Source organism: Schistocerca americana, chromosome 5, assembly GCF_021461395.2.
Source record: "Schistocerca americana isolate TAMUIC-IGC-003095 chromosome 5, iqSchAmer2.1, whole genome shotgun sequence".
Lineage (NCBI taxonomy): Eukaryota > Metazoa > Arthropoda > Insecta > Orthoptera > Acrididae > Schistocerca > Schistocerca americana.
The window spans coordinates 559763242-559777191 of record NC_060123.1 but is presented as its reverse complement, the minus strand read 5'-3'; the positions used below and the strand labels follow the sequence as shown (position 1 = coordinate 559777191).

The 13950-nt window shown below is 42.9% G+C and overlaps 1 protein-coding gene across 1 annotated transcript in view; it reads left to right on the top strand.

The window, feature by feature from the left end:
* The window catches only part of LOC124615627 (probable cytochrome P450 6a13), an 89405-nt gene that overhangs the window by 61786 nt on the left and 13669 nt on the right, over positions 1 to 13950 (top strand). Inside the window, exon 6 of the mRNA XM_047143633.1 lies at positions 9507 to 9728. Coding sequence (XP_046999589.1) covers positions 9507 to 9728 — 222 coding nt within the window. The remainder of the gene's footprint in view (positions 1 to 9506; positions 9729 to 13950) is intronic.

Sequence of the window (13950 nt, the reverse complement as noted above, 5' to 3'; positions counted from 1 at the left end):
CTCACTGACAAGAAGTTCTCGGTCAAAGAGTGGCTGTTTGGACTGAGAGGATGTAAGTTTCCATGAGAAGAATTAGAATGGGCCGTGCCTCCCCAGCCATTAGCTGTTGCAGTACGGCGCCAATAGCAGTGTTGCTTGTGTCAGTGATGTCTGTGAGTTGAGTGTCTGGATTGGGATGGGACAACGCGACTGCACGTGCAAGGCAATCCTTCGTTATTATGAATTCATCCTTCATGTTTGCAGTCCACTCAGTCCTCCTCCTACCTTGCTTGGTAGATCCTGCAAATACGCTTGTGAGGGTTGCTTCTAAAGCCACTGTTTGTGGCAGATGATACCGGTAAATGTTCAAAATTCCTAAGAATCGATGGAGCTCATCATAATTGTAGGGAAGGGGAAGCTGTCTTACGTTGTTGATTAGGTCTGGGGTCAGTCTGATCCTTGCAGAGGCACCTATGTGCCAGATGAAGGTAACGTATGTCTTCTGTAACTGATCAGTGTCCTTATTGATCAACGCACCTCCATCTTTTAAGGCAGTGAGAACTTGTTCCAGGTGTCAGTTCTGGCTTCTGGGGAATAGCTGAAAAATGGAAAACGTTATCCAAATAGGCGTAGCAGAAATCATACCGAAGAAGTATCCCATAAATGAAGACCTGCCGCATCTGTGCTGCATTCTTCTACCCATATGGCATGAAAAGATACTCAAAGAGACATAACAGTGTGATAATCCCAATTTTAATGATATTGTCTTGGTGTGTGGGGATTTGTAGGTAATCTTCATTACAGTCAGTCGCACTGAATGAAGTGTCACCCACTAGTGAGTGCATGAACTCGTGTGTGTTGGATACCAGGCAGCCGTCTTAGACTATAGTCACCATACAGTCTGGAGGTTCCATTTTTCTTCGTTACTAATTTGATCAGCGACACCCATGGGTGTTGCACGGTGAACTATGCCTGCCTGTAACAGTTCATCAATGATCACCTTAGTGGCACGGAAGTTAGCGGAGGCCAGTTAGTACACCTTGTGATGTACTGGCGATCCGGCGGTTGATAGTATACGGTGCACCATGCCGTTAATTACGTATCGCACAAGCTTACACCTTTGTGTGAGGTTGAGTAATGAGGGTTGTGAAATCTTTGTCTAAAGCGCTGCACGTCGAGGCAGAGTTTGCTGCACTAACCTTTGGTTGTGCTGATTCGTTGGCCGTGTAATTGCTGGATATGTGGGTGGAGGTGCATGGTTGTCCGGTGAGAGCAAGGCCAAGTGCTCTCTCTCACATTCGTCAGAGTAGCAGGTGCTTGAGATGACCTTGAGGTGCTTGTGTGTTAATGCAAGTACAACAGATGAGTCCTCAGAGAACTGTGTTCTTGCGGAGTGCTTCAGAAACTGCACAGCAGCCATTGTAGAGCTGATGTGCCGGCAGTAGTTTTCTTCCGTTGTTAGACACTGCCTCAGGGTGTTAATGTACTCAAAGTAGGCGTCCTTCTGCATGGATGGTCAGCGTGTTGTGTTGTGTAGGAATGGGGTTGTCAGAGCGAAAAGTCCTGGGATGCGGTGCAGAAGTGAAGCACATTGTATGTCCAGAGAGATGCAGGTGATTCGGGAAGTCAGTTCCCACTATCTATTCTGTCACGTCTGTGGCATAAAGGGTCCATGTGAGTCGGTAATGAGTCAGTTGTAAGTTGTGTGTGGTAGATCCATAAATTATTAACCATTTGAAGTTGTAGTGCTGACATTATTTGTCGAATGTTGATGTGCTCTCCTTTGGTACTGTGCTAATGTCACATCTGGCGTGCACACAAAAAAGTTCTTTCCTTCATTGAGGCAAAAGATGTACTCTTGGCCTCCCAGATGTGTGGTTGAAGGGGTGTGTGCTTGAGTCACCTGTAGTGACTGCGGGGCCCTTGACAGTACAATGCGAGCCGGCCCACCTATTGCAGCCTGCATCTGGAGTTCAGGAACGAATATGAGACGTGACATTTACGAGTGATGGCGCCTAACTGAAAATGGTACAAACATAGCTACGACCTTGAGGTGTCTGAGGTGCTGTGGCCTTGTTGCAAGGTTGATGTGGTCTGTGGGCCGCCAGTTGCTCTTTTGACATGTTGGGTGGTGACGTCCTCATCGTGCGTAGTCGTGGAGAATCGAGTGGGGGCGCTTGGCAGGGAGCCCAGTTGTGGTCGCATATTGTGTGGTGTGGAATTATTCGTGGTGTCAATTTTCTAGCAGTGCAGTAGCACTGTAAACATTCTGTCCAACAGAGCAAACCGCTTTTTCCAGGGATTCAGTTTTGTGTGATATTATTGCCAGATGTAGTTATGGCGGAATTTTAACAGCCAAGAGTGTCCGAAGGGCAGCATCCTGCAAGAGGTTTATGTTAGGCGTAGCCCGAAGTCATCGCCAAAACTGATATGGCATTGTATTAGCCAACTGCCCGTCATGGGTAGCTTGTTTCAACTGTCGCTAACCATTGTCCATGAGAACCGTCGTAAAAGTGTGAATTTGGCTGCGTCGTACTAGTTTCGGGTAGGCAGTGCTAATATAACGTCACTGATTAGGCCAACGTGTTTTACCAAATGACAAATGAGGGTGTCAAAATGAGTATCTTCATATGATATGCGGAACGAACTGAATACATACTCAGTAGTGGCGAACCATGAAGTGGGCCATTTTGCTCGAAACGGTTGCAGTTTAAGCTGGGAGCTGAGTCTGTGAGGAAGGTATTGTGGCCCAGTTACCGTAGGCCAAGCAGGTATCACTAACGAGAGACCTTGCCGAGATCGTGGGTTGGTAGGAAACACAGCTCCCGAGTTGTCGTAGTGCCCATCCAATTGTGTAGGTGCGCAGGAATTGGTGAATGTCCAGTCACATTACGTGGTGGGGGTGTCGAGATGGCTCGAGAAGCTCATCACTGTTTGAAATAAATTCTGCTTGCTACTTTTGTGCACGTCATTGTAAATTTGCGGTAGGTTCCTGTTTGAAGTACAGCAACAAGTTGTCTGTTTGCCGCCATTGTCATAGCATAGTAGGAATTGTGTTGGTTGTTAACATTACACTCTTAGCCATGGTAAACTCATGTTTTATTACAGGTCGATGGTACACCCAGTAATTGCACTGTCAGTACACTTTACTCGCGTTAATCCCAGATGCGATGTTCCGTGGAGCTGGCAGAGCTATATTGGCAACAAAAGATGGCCGAATTGATAATGTGCAGTAAAACGATTCTAACGAAAACTTGTTCAACCCACTTCAAGGTTGATGTGGGGTCAAAACTATGGATGTATTTCACTACCGGATGACGGAGAACGTCCTAATAACGGAGCCGACACTGTTTATAGCGAATATGCTTTATTCACAAAGCACGATACTTCAATATGTCTACATCATATAATGACTAACAGTGCACTGCTCTCTTTGACTCGCTAGCAGGTGTTCCTCTGTTGTCTGGCCAGCGATACGTGTCGCTAGCGATGTCCTCAACGGTAATAACCATTCAGTAATTCGTCTGTGAAGCATAAACAGTTCTCATACAGAAATTCTTTCAATTTGTTTCTAAAGCTTTGTCCACCATTACTTTTACTTCGCAAGAGAGATATCCAGATATGTTTTTATAGTTGCAAACATTGCTTCTTTCTGTTGAACGCTACAGTTAACCTACGGAAAGTCTAGGCTATTTTTAGTCCTAGCGTTATTTTATGAATACTGCTATTATTTTCCGATTGTCTGGTTCTTCACTTAAATTTATCAAGAGACTCAATGTATTGTGAGGTTGTTAATAAGTCAAGTTTTTTAAAATAATTTCCTGCATATGACACAAAGACGGTATCCATATAGCATGTTTCGGTATAAGTGTGGAATTGCCTCAAAAATTATTCCTTATGACATTAATGATTGGAAGAGTGTAATGCAGTGCAATTTGCTGATTTTTTCGTTAGTTATCGTATGCAGAGCAAATTTTGCTTAACACAGTCATTTGAGAAAATCTCCAGCATTCGCTTTCGAATTTAAGTTCTGGTCTATGTGCGGATACGCAATATGCCCGATCGTCATCGTTTCTTCTACGTTTGTGTTTCTCCTCCAGACAGGGCGGTTAATACAGATAGAAATGTTGTACTTCATCATAGCCAGGCATTTGGTTTGCATTTCTGGATGTTTGATCCAAATTTTGCTTATCATTGAAAATCTACGTCGCACTTGCGCATAAAAAATGTTTAGATGTGTATGAAATCGTATGGGATTTAACTGCTAAGGTCATCAGTCCCTAAGCTTACACACTACTTAACCTAAATTATCCTAATGACAAACACACGCCCATGCCCGAGGGAGGACTCGAACCTGCGCCGGGATCAGCCGCACAGTCCATGACTGCAGCGCCGTAGACCACTCGGCTAATCCCGCGCGGCACTTGCGCATAGGAGTTCCATTTTTCCAGGTGTCTGAAAACGAATCCACAGCTCTTCTTGTAAGTCGTTACTTTGATTCATGCGAGCGCTATCGTGTATTAACATACTTAACAGAAATTGGGCGACCAATGAGGGAAAGTGCCAGTGGCAACACTTGGTTTCAAGCTATTGTTGTCGGCCTGCACATCAACCGCTTGCAAGATGCTATGAGAATGTATTAGTTGCCAGTACTCACTTTAGTTGAGCACTAAGCGTAATTTTAAATGCTGCAGTAAACAGTAACTCTGTAGAAAGTAGTAATTCTGGTGAGCCACATCGAGCAGTGCAGCCTGTTTACTCCTGGCATGTGACTCATCAAACCCTCTTCCATTCACAGACTGAGTAGTTGATTCTTCAGATGCGATTAGTAATGATTCGTCGGAGGGGTGAAGTGGAGAGGCGTGCGGTAAGATGTCAGTGATGTTTCCGTTCAAGTTTCATTCGGTATGCTCTCTTTTGTCAAATGACCAGAAAGCAGACAGTCTTCAGAGTTTTCTGATTCCGAAACGCAAAGCCCATCATGATTTAAACCTTTCAGAAAACGATAAAAACCCGCTGGCACAATCATATTCTGTACACACAAGTTCTCTAGTGCCACTCTCACAGTTGAGTACGCATGTCTGTAGCTTCGAATGCAGCCTTTACAGCTTTACTAAACTCACAAAGAACTAGACAGAACTTTCAAATAACTTCTGGGAATTCAGCCAGGTAACACTTTCAGCGACCGCCGATATTTCGGCGGGAGAACACCCCGCCATTTTCAAGGCAAACTGCATCGGACAGGCGGCGTACATGCAAATTTAAAACCTCGGTTCTCGGACAGAAGCAGGAAAGATAACACACACACGGAACACTAGTGCCACTTAAGATGACCAAATTCAGAGCTATCGATAGTGAGACTACAATAGCTCTGACTTTGGTTATCTTTGGTGGCACTGGTGTTGAGTGTATGTGTTATCTTTCCTGCATCAGTCCTAGAACCTAGGTTTGAAATTTGCATGTACGTCGCCTGTCCGTTGCAGTTGTCTTGAAAATGGCGGGGTGTTCTCCCGCCGAAATATCGGCGGTCGCTGAAAGTGTTACCTGGCTGAATTCCAGGAAGTTATTTGAAAGTTGTATACGTCAGAAGAAACTCAGGTCTCACAACTTGACGGAAGTGTCTAATTAATTGTTTCCACTTCACACTCGGGGAAAATCTGGGTTGTTTCGTATTTCTATGGTGAGTTATTGACTTCGGTCACTCTCTCTATTATCTACACAACATTTGCAACAGACATTACCATGGGAGTGTTAGATTTGGAAAGCGCATAACATTGTAGTACAAAGTCGTCACTGGGTTAACCAGAGTGAAGAGGCAAGGCTAAAACTTTAACCACTTATGAACACGATTACGTTAGCGTTTTCCGAGCACTTAACGTGTTGTTAACTGCTTGTCGCATAACACTACTACATCTCAACTGCGACAAAGGAGTTTTAGTGCAACATTAACTACGCCGTTCTGAGCAACGTCAGAGCACTTTCCAGATGCGTCTACCCACTAACAACACCACAAAAAAGTCTTACAAAACACGCCAATGACGGCGTGTGACCCTGCTTGGCCAGTGCAGCGACATCAGTGGGAGTTGGACACATATTGTAACTATTAGCGGCCAGATTAGTAATGAAATTGATCCACAGGCAGCACTGCGCTATCATGCTGCTATTAATATTTTATTGTTGATTATACTTCATGTTGGTCCTTTGATGTACTAGGATCGTGCGTTTGGCTTGGCTAGGAAAATCCCAGCATGTTGTGTTAAAGTGGTGCCCCATACTTCGTTAAGTATTCAAAAACGTCATATTTCAGCTACCTTGAGCTGCTGATAAAATACGCCGAAAGTGTGAAATTTAATGATCAATGCCTCAAACAGGGCCATTTCGAGAACATTTCTGTACACAGGCGACATATCATATGCCCCCACACCTACCTATCCCTCAAGCATTAGTTACCATTCTTTAGTCTCTTGGTAAGATCTGCAAATTTAAATCCCGTGAGCGTGGAAGTGGATTCTCTTTTCTTTTAAAATTAGTGCTATACAGATCGTCCTCCGTCAAAGAAAAAGTTCTTAAACTTTTTCTTAGCTAAACACATTCCAAGAAAAAAAACGGTGCTCCAGGAAGGTATTATCCAAATGGCACAGAAATCGATAGATGTGATGTACAAGTACAAACAAACGATTACAATTTCAGAAAAAATTGTATGATATATTAAAGAGAAAGCGCTCAACAAACTGAGCAAGTCAGTAACGAGTTGGTTCTCCTCTGACCTTTATGCAAGAAATTATTCGGCTTGGCTTGCGGAATATCAGACCAGCTGTGTGGCTGGATTGAAGAGTTTTTAGCAAACAGAACACAGCATGTTGTTCTCAATGTAGAGACGTCTACAGACGTCAAAGTAACCTCTGGCGTGCCACAGGGGAGTGTTATGGGACCATTGCCTTTCACAATATATATAAATGACCTAGTAGATAGTGTCGGGAGTTCCATGCGGCTTTTCGCGGATGATGCTGTAGTATAAAGAGAAGATGCAGCATTAGAAAATTGCAGCGAAATACAGAAAGATCTGCAGCGAATAGGCACTTGGTGCAGGGAGTGGCAACTGACCCTTAACATAGACAAATGTAATGTACTGCGAATACATAGAAGGATCCTTTATTGTATGATTATATGATAGCGGAACAAACACTGGCAGCAGTTACTTCTGTAAATTATCTGGGAGTATGCATGTGGAACGATTTGAAGTGGAATGATCATATAAAATTAATTGCTGGTAAGGCAGGTGCCAGGTTGAAATTCATTGGGAGAGTCCTTAGAAAATGTAGTCCATCAACAAAGGAGGTGGCTTCAAAACACTCGTTCGACCTATACTTGAGTACTGCTCATCAGTGTGGGATCCGTACCAGGTCGGGTTGACGATGGAGATAAAGAAGATCCTAAGAAGAGCGGCGCGTTTCGTCACAGGGTTATTTGGTAAGCGTGATAGCGTTACGGAGATGTTTAGCAAACTCAAGTGGTAGACTCTGCAAGAGAGGCGCTCTGCATCGCGGCGTAGCTTGCTGTCCATCTTTCGAGAGGGTGCGTTTCTGGATGAGGTATCGAATATATTACTTCCCCCTACTTATACCTCCCGAGGGGATCACGAATGTAAAATTAGGGAGATTCGAGCGCGCACGGAGGCTCTCCGGCAGTCGTTCTTCCCGCAAACCATACGCGACTGGAACAGGAAAGGGAGGTAATGACAGTGGCACGTAAAGTGCCCTCCGCCACACACCGTTGGGTTGCTTGCGGAGTATAAATGTAGACGTAGATTGATTGATAGTGTTACTGGATGTAGTCCTGTCAAATTGGTGGTTTAGATCGACTAAATCCCTAGCTGATTTGAGGGCCCTGTCTTTAGTGCTCCAAACGCGCTCAATGGGGGAGCGATCCAGCGACCTTGCTCGCACGAAGACAAACTCTCGCCGTGTGCGGGCGGTCATTATCTTGCAGAAATGTAAGCCCAGGTTGACTTGCCATGAAGGGGAAGCAAACGGGGCGCATAATATCGTCGACGTACCCCTGTGCCGTAGTGGTGCCGCGGATGACAACCAAATGGATCCTGCTGTGAAAACAAATTGCACCCCGGACCACACTCTTGGTTGTCAGGCCGTATGATGGGTGACAGTCAAGTCGGTATCCCACTGTTGTTCGGGGCGTCTCCGGACAGATATTCGGCTGAAATCTCATTGGCTGGAGTAGAATTGTCTTCAGTTCCTCTTCGAACTGAGCCTCGATGACTAGCGACGACTTTTATGGAGAATACGTAAATAACATGATCATATGAGCCTGTGACACTCTCATCTGGGTATTAATATACAGGACAGTAATAATTGTAACATTCAATTCACGACTTACTTACATCAAATCTAAGGCAGGCGTTATTCGCTGTTCAATTTTTGGCGCAAAATTCTCAGCAGCGTATGAGTAAGTTCCATTGTTGTGCTCTCAGCACGTTTGCGGTGGGTAGCGAATTCAACGAAGCCAGATAATCTATTTCTTCAGGTCCGCAGCTCGTGGTCTTGCGGTACCGTTCTCGCTTCCCGCGCACGGGGTCCCGGGTTCGATTCCCGGCGGGGTTAGGGATTTTTCTCTGCCTCGTGATGACTGGGTGTTGTGTGTCTTTCATCATCATTTACTAGCAAGTGGCCGAAGTGGCGTCAACTAAAAAGGACTTGCGATACAGCGGCCGAACGTCCCCGAATGGGGCCTCCCGGTCAACAATGCCATACGATCATTTCATTTTCATTTTATCTCTTCAGACATTATTCCGATCAGCGGGCAACGGTGGATTTTTGTCCGCACAGTCAGTTATTACTTTAGTTAAACTGAATTCATCGTGTTCCGTAGATACCATCAAGAATGAGAACCTTCAGGGATACGGACTGAATCGAGATATATATTAACAAAAGGCGAAGAAATAATAGCAACTTAATGTGTATACCGTATTAAGGATTAACTATTACTAAATTGCTTAATGCTATTCATGATGATGACAGCTAAATTTAAATAAGCAAATTAGACATAAAAATGCTGGTGCTTCCTCATTTATAATGGATGGCTTCTGCTTATCTGCTAGTGGCAGATTGATAGTTAGTTGATTACAGTGGTATTTTCCAAAGAAAATATTTGCCACTCGGTTCACAGCTCAGTTTCAGAATTCTCTGGTTATCCTGTATTCGTGCTAGGTCAATAAGTATTTTTTCAGTGCTCAAAAAACCATGTCATCTCCACACTAATGCAAATACGGTACCCAGCAGTGAACGCTTCCTAATTAATAGGTTCACTTACAAAACCACTTACTTTCTTTACCTTACAAATAATACAAACTATCTAAGACTCTGCAAAATTCAAAGGTACTGAAAGCTCAACACTCCACATAATAAATGGAAGTTGATAACAGTGTCCAAGCAACATACCGGTGTAACCAGTAAAAACATGTCAGTCTAATATTGAGGTTATAATGGGTTGCTTTTCTGTTTCCTTCTCAGAACTGTCACTGGATGATGTAGCAGCACAGGCGTTTCTTTTCTTCCTCGCTGGCTTCGAAACGTCGTCGACGACAATGAGCTTTGCGCTGTACGAGCTGGCCCTCAACCCGGACGTACAGAAGAGACTACAGGAGGAGGTGGACGCCACGATGAAGAAGAACAACGGACAGCTGACGTATGAGGCCATCTCGGAGATGTCGTACCTCGACAAGGTCGTCGCAGGTGAGTCGCCAATATCTACGGCCATTCATCTGAGCTACTATTACAGGTGTTCCTCAGACAAGAGCCAACTACTTCGTCTAATGCAGTGGCTCCCTCTCCGGGGTTAGTTACCCCCTCAGGGATAAAATGAAATTTTCTGAGGACAAAAGAGTTCAGGTTTGTTTCGGTCACGAAACTAAATTAATTTTAAACGATTATTACTATTATCACTTTTCATAACACTGTAATAATGGTTACATAAGTTCCCAATAGCTAAACTTGTTTTTCAAATACTAACATTAATATGTGAAACAATGTGATGGATGTTACAACTCCGCGCGGTTTGAGGCGCCATGTCACGGATTGCGCGGCCCCTCCCGCCAGAGGTTCGAGTCCTCCCTCTGGCATGTGTGTGTGTGTGTGTGTGTGTGTGTGTGTGTGTGTGTGTGTGTGTGTGTGTGTGTGCGTGTGTGTGTGTTTTGTTCTTAGCATAAGTTAGTTTAAGTAATGTGTAAGTCTAGGGACCGATGACCTCAGCAGCTTGGTCCCTTAGGAATTCACACATTTCTATATTCTGAACATTTGGATGTTAGAGCTTGTGAAACGAATATGTAAACACCATGATATTCACGTAATCCACCCACCACATACATACTCTGTTCTTTGTACCATCATTCTACGACGGTAAAATGGAGACAAACAGACTATGTATGCTTAAATATCCCACGCAAATGGCTTCTCTGAGTTGTAGATAATTCCCACAATGGATCAGACGTTTTTTCATTGTTTACTTCGCAATAGATAAATGAAGTAATTGGCAGTGCGACACAACAGTAACTATGTAACAGCTACTAAATTGCTCTGGTTGCCTACACACTATTATCATTCTCATTACCATCTTATTATTGGTGGCAATGACTGGACACAAAAGGGTTGCCAGCCCTAAGTTTTCCACTACCCGCTATTTCAGAAGTCCGGAGTCCAGCAGTCAAGTGATTTACAAACAATAAGTGTAGAGTCCACATTCTAATTTGTTTAGTTTTAAATGAGGGTGTGACGTCGGGACGAAGGAGATGACTTTTTGGGGAAGAGTGTTGCAGAGAAAGCATGTCTTGTAACAATTATCTACCCTCAATGCAGATAGTTAGCTTTCCTCTCTCAGAAGGTGTTGTGGGCAACACTCGCATCCCATTAAGAATTGTATCATTCTGTACAAAAAAAGTTGTTAGAAATAAGCAGTACCAATTGTCTCACTGACTCAGTAGTTCATTGTTTAATAAAACACTACAAAAACGAAATATCATTTATCTTTCGTGATTTTAAAAATAAAAATGTTGAAAGAAACTTCTTTTTCATTCTACAGTTACACACCAATGTCAATTATCATGATAGTAGGGGGTAGTTTTATGTCTAGGATACTAACTAAGACCTGATTACACTCAGGGATAATGGTCTCAGAAAGGTCGGGAACCACAGGTCTAATAACGCCATATAGAAAAAATTTCAAATGACATTCAAACAGTAATGGGAGCTGTGGCACTGTGTTGGATGCGTACAGTTTGTTCAAACCTCATTAGTTTTACCCTATTGTGACAGATTTTGATATCACAGTCATAATGATAGCTTGTGACAGTTATTCATAACACAAACAATTACAACAATATCAAGTTATTTTACATGAATTTGTCCTTCATTTATGTACCAAGTCTTACAAAACTAGCACTGAATATAACTAAAACGGTTGTCACTATTTTTGTGTCCACCTAATAAGATACTACTTACTGAGTATGTCTACATCAAAGCAGATAAACTGTAATATTATTGGATGAGATTCACCAGAACCATCAAAACACTAATCTTTTTCCTCCTATTACTCCAAAAGAATCATCTGTCTGAATAGCATTGCTGTCTTTGGCAAATCAAAAGTCGGGGCACTACAGTAGTAGCGCAAACTGCATTCAAGGGCTTTTATTAGTGTGGGTTGAATACACTCAGGGGCAAACGTGATTGATTTGACTCTCTCCCATTAATCCACTGTTCTGTCTATGGTTTATGGGCCACCTGAGGGGCTCATAAACCACTTAGCAGAACAATAGGTTAAGAGGAGAGGGAGGGGTTCATAAATCGATCAAGTTTGCCCCTGAATGAATGCAAGCCACACTAACAGAACGACCTAGAACACAGGCTGCCTTGCCACTTATTAGAAGTCAGATTGTAATTGGGGTCGAAAATATGTACAGCTTAACTGAAAGCATTGACAGTATGATGTGTTTTGCTCAGTCACCACTGTACTTGTTTCCCGTAACATCACTCCATGTTTCCAATAATGGACAAGTGCAGTAAATCATGGCTGACTAGTAGCATGAGCTCTACGAAATCGGGACAGATGGCATCCCTACGTCTGAATGTTAGTTGCATTTGATTATGGTTCTCCAGAAATGCACGTAACATCACTGCTGGCGAAAAACTTATGCAGCTCCACTTAAATAAATGCAATAAGCAGTAATCTCACATTATCCTATTTTTGTAATACTGAAAATTGACCTATAACTTTATTACCTAGTGAAAAACTCAACTGGGAGAGTCCCTCAAAGTTTGGAATACGTTTTATTGTGTTTCTATTCATTGTTGTCATGCTGGATGACTTCAAAGTTGAAAAGTGTTTAAAATATCCCAAAAAGACTGGAGCTTTTTCCAGTACAAGGTTAAATATGCGCCAAGCCTACAGTATGTATGAATTATCACACATGCTCATAGGGGCACCCTACCATCATCGCTGCTGAAATAACGAAGACATTTTTAGTCGGTCAGCTTGAACTTCAGGTGTTTCAAATCAGTTTTATATTTTTCTTGGCACTGTGGAATTTCTATAATCCCCAGATCGTGCTAGTGATCGTATGCTGCAACCTAGATATTCTATTTTTATGATGGTAGGTAGCAATACATCATTACTTTCGTCTCAAGAAAAAGTCTCTAAATTTGTGCCATTGCCGTTTACAGATTTTCAATTAAAACAGATAGCCAGAAAAAACATTACATTTTCATAATTTTACAAATATCTTTTCTAAACGATTTCTTTCAAAATCACCACACCACATATAACCTATGTAATAACGACTGTTTTTGAATGCACAAAACAATTATTTTCTCCATGATTATTTCTTAATTATTAAATGTAATGAATGTGCCTTCATGTGTGAGAATGCGCACAGAATGGAAATATCCATGTGATCTTTTTCGGTCAATTTTCTGTTCTAGTTCGTTGCTCATTGCAGATGATCACTTCGTTCTTCCACTCCTAAGTAAACAACGCAACTGACACTCAACATCTTCACTCATCACATCTGGTCCACATACATCACGAGTTTTTCAACGAATTTCGACTGATTTGAGATATTTTTCGACACTAAAAACCATATTATAGAGGGAATTTCATAAATATCGGGATTTACAATTGCAGTTCTCATTTCTAACGTCTGGTGTAGGCGAAGATAAACAGTCCAGCTTTCTCGTTGTTATTACTCTGCACAAACTGACCTACTACATGAGCCAGTGCAATGTGTAGCAGCCATTTACAGGCGAAGGAAGATTCCAGATGAAGGAGCCTCATAATTTGCGATCTGGTATGTGTATTAGCGCTGCAAGCAAAGCGCAAACGCCGGCCGAAGTGGCCGTGCGGTTAAAGGCACTGCAGTCTGGAACCGCAAGACCGCTACGGTCGCAGGTTCGAATCCTGCCTCGGGCATGGATGTTTGTGATGTCCTTAGGTTAGTTAGGTTTAACTAGTTCTAAGTTCTAGGGGACTAATGACCTCAGCAGTTGAGTCGCATAGTGCTCAGAGCCATTTGAACCATTTTGAACCAAAGCGCAAACGTAGTCTGTGGGCGCAGAGGGCACCGATTGAATAGACGGACAGAATATCGTAGAGAGACAGCATTGAGATGATGATGAGGTAAACTGGACAATCCGCCACTACGTTTTATGTCGATAAAATAAACGGAGATGCTGCTGGATAGGGTCAAGTAACTTCAAAGTAACATACAACTGTTAATGTTCACCAATACCAGTCACGGAAGAAATTATAATTATTGTCTACAAAAAAATGGTTCAAATGGCTCTGAACACTATGGGACTTCTGAGGTCATCAGTCCCCTAGAACTTAGAACTACTTAAACCTAACTAACTTAAGCACATCACACACATCCATGCCCGAGACAGGATTCGAACCTGCGACCGCAGCAGT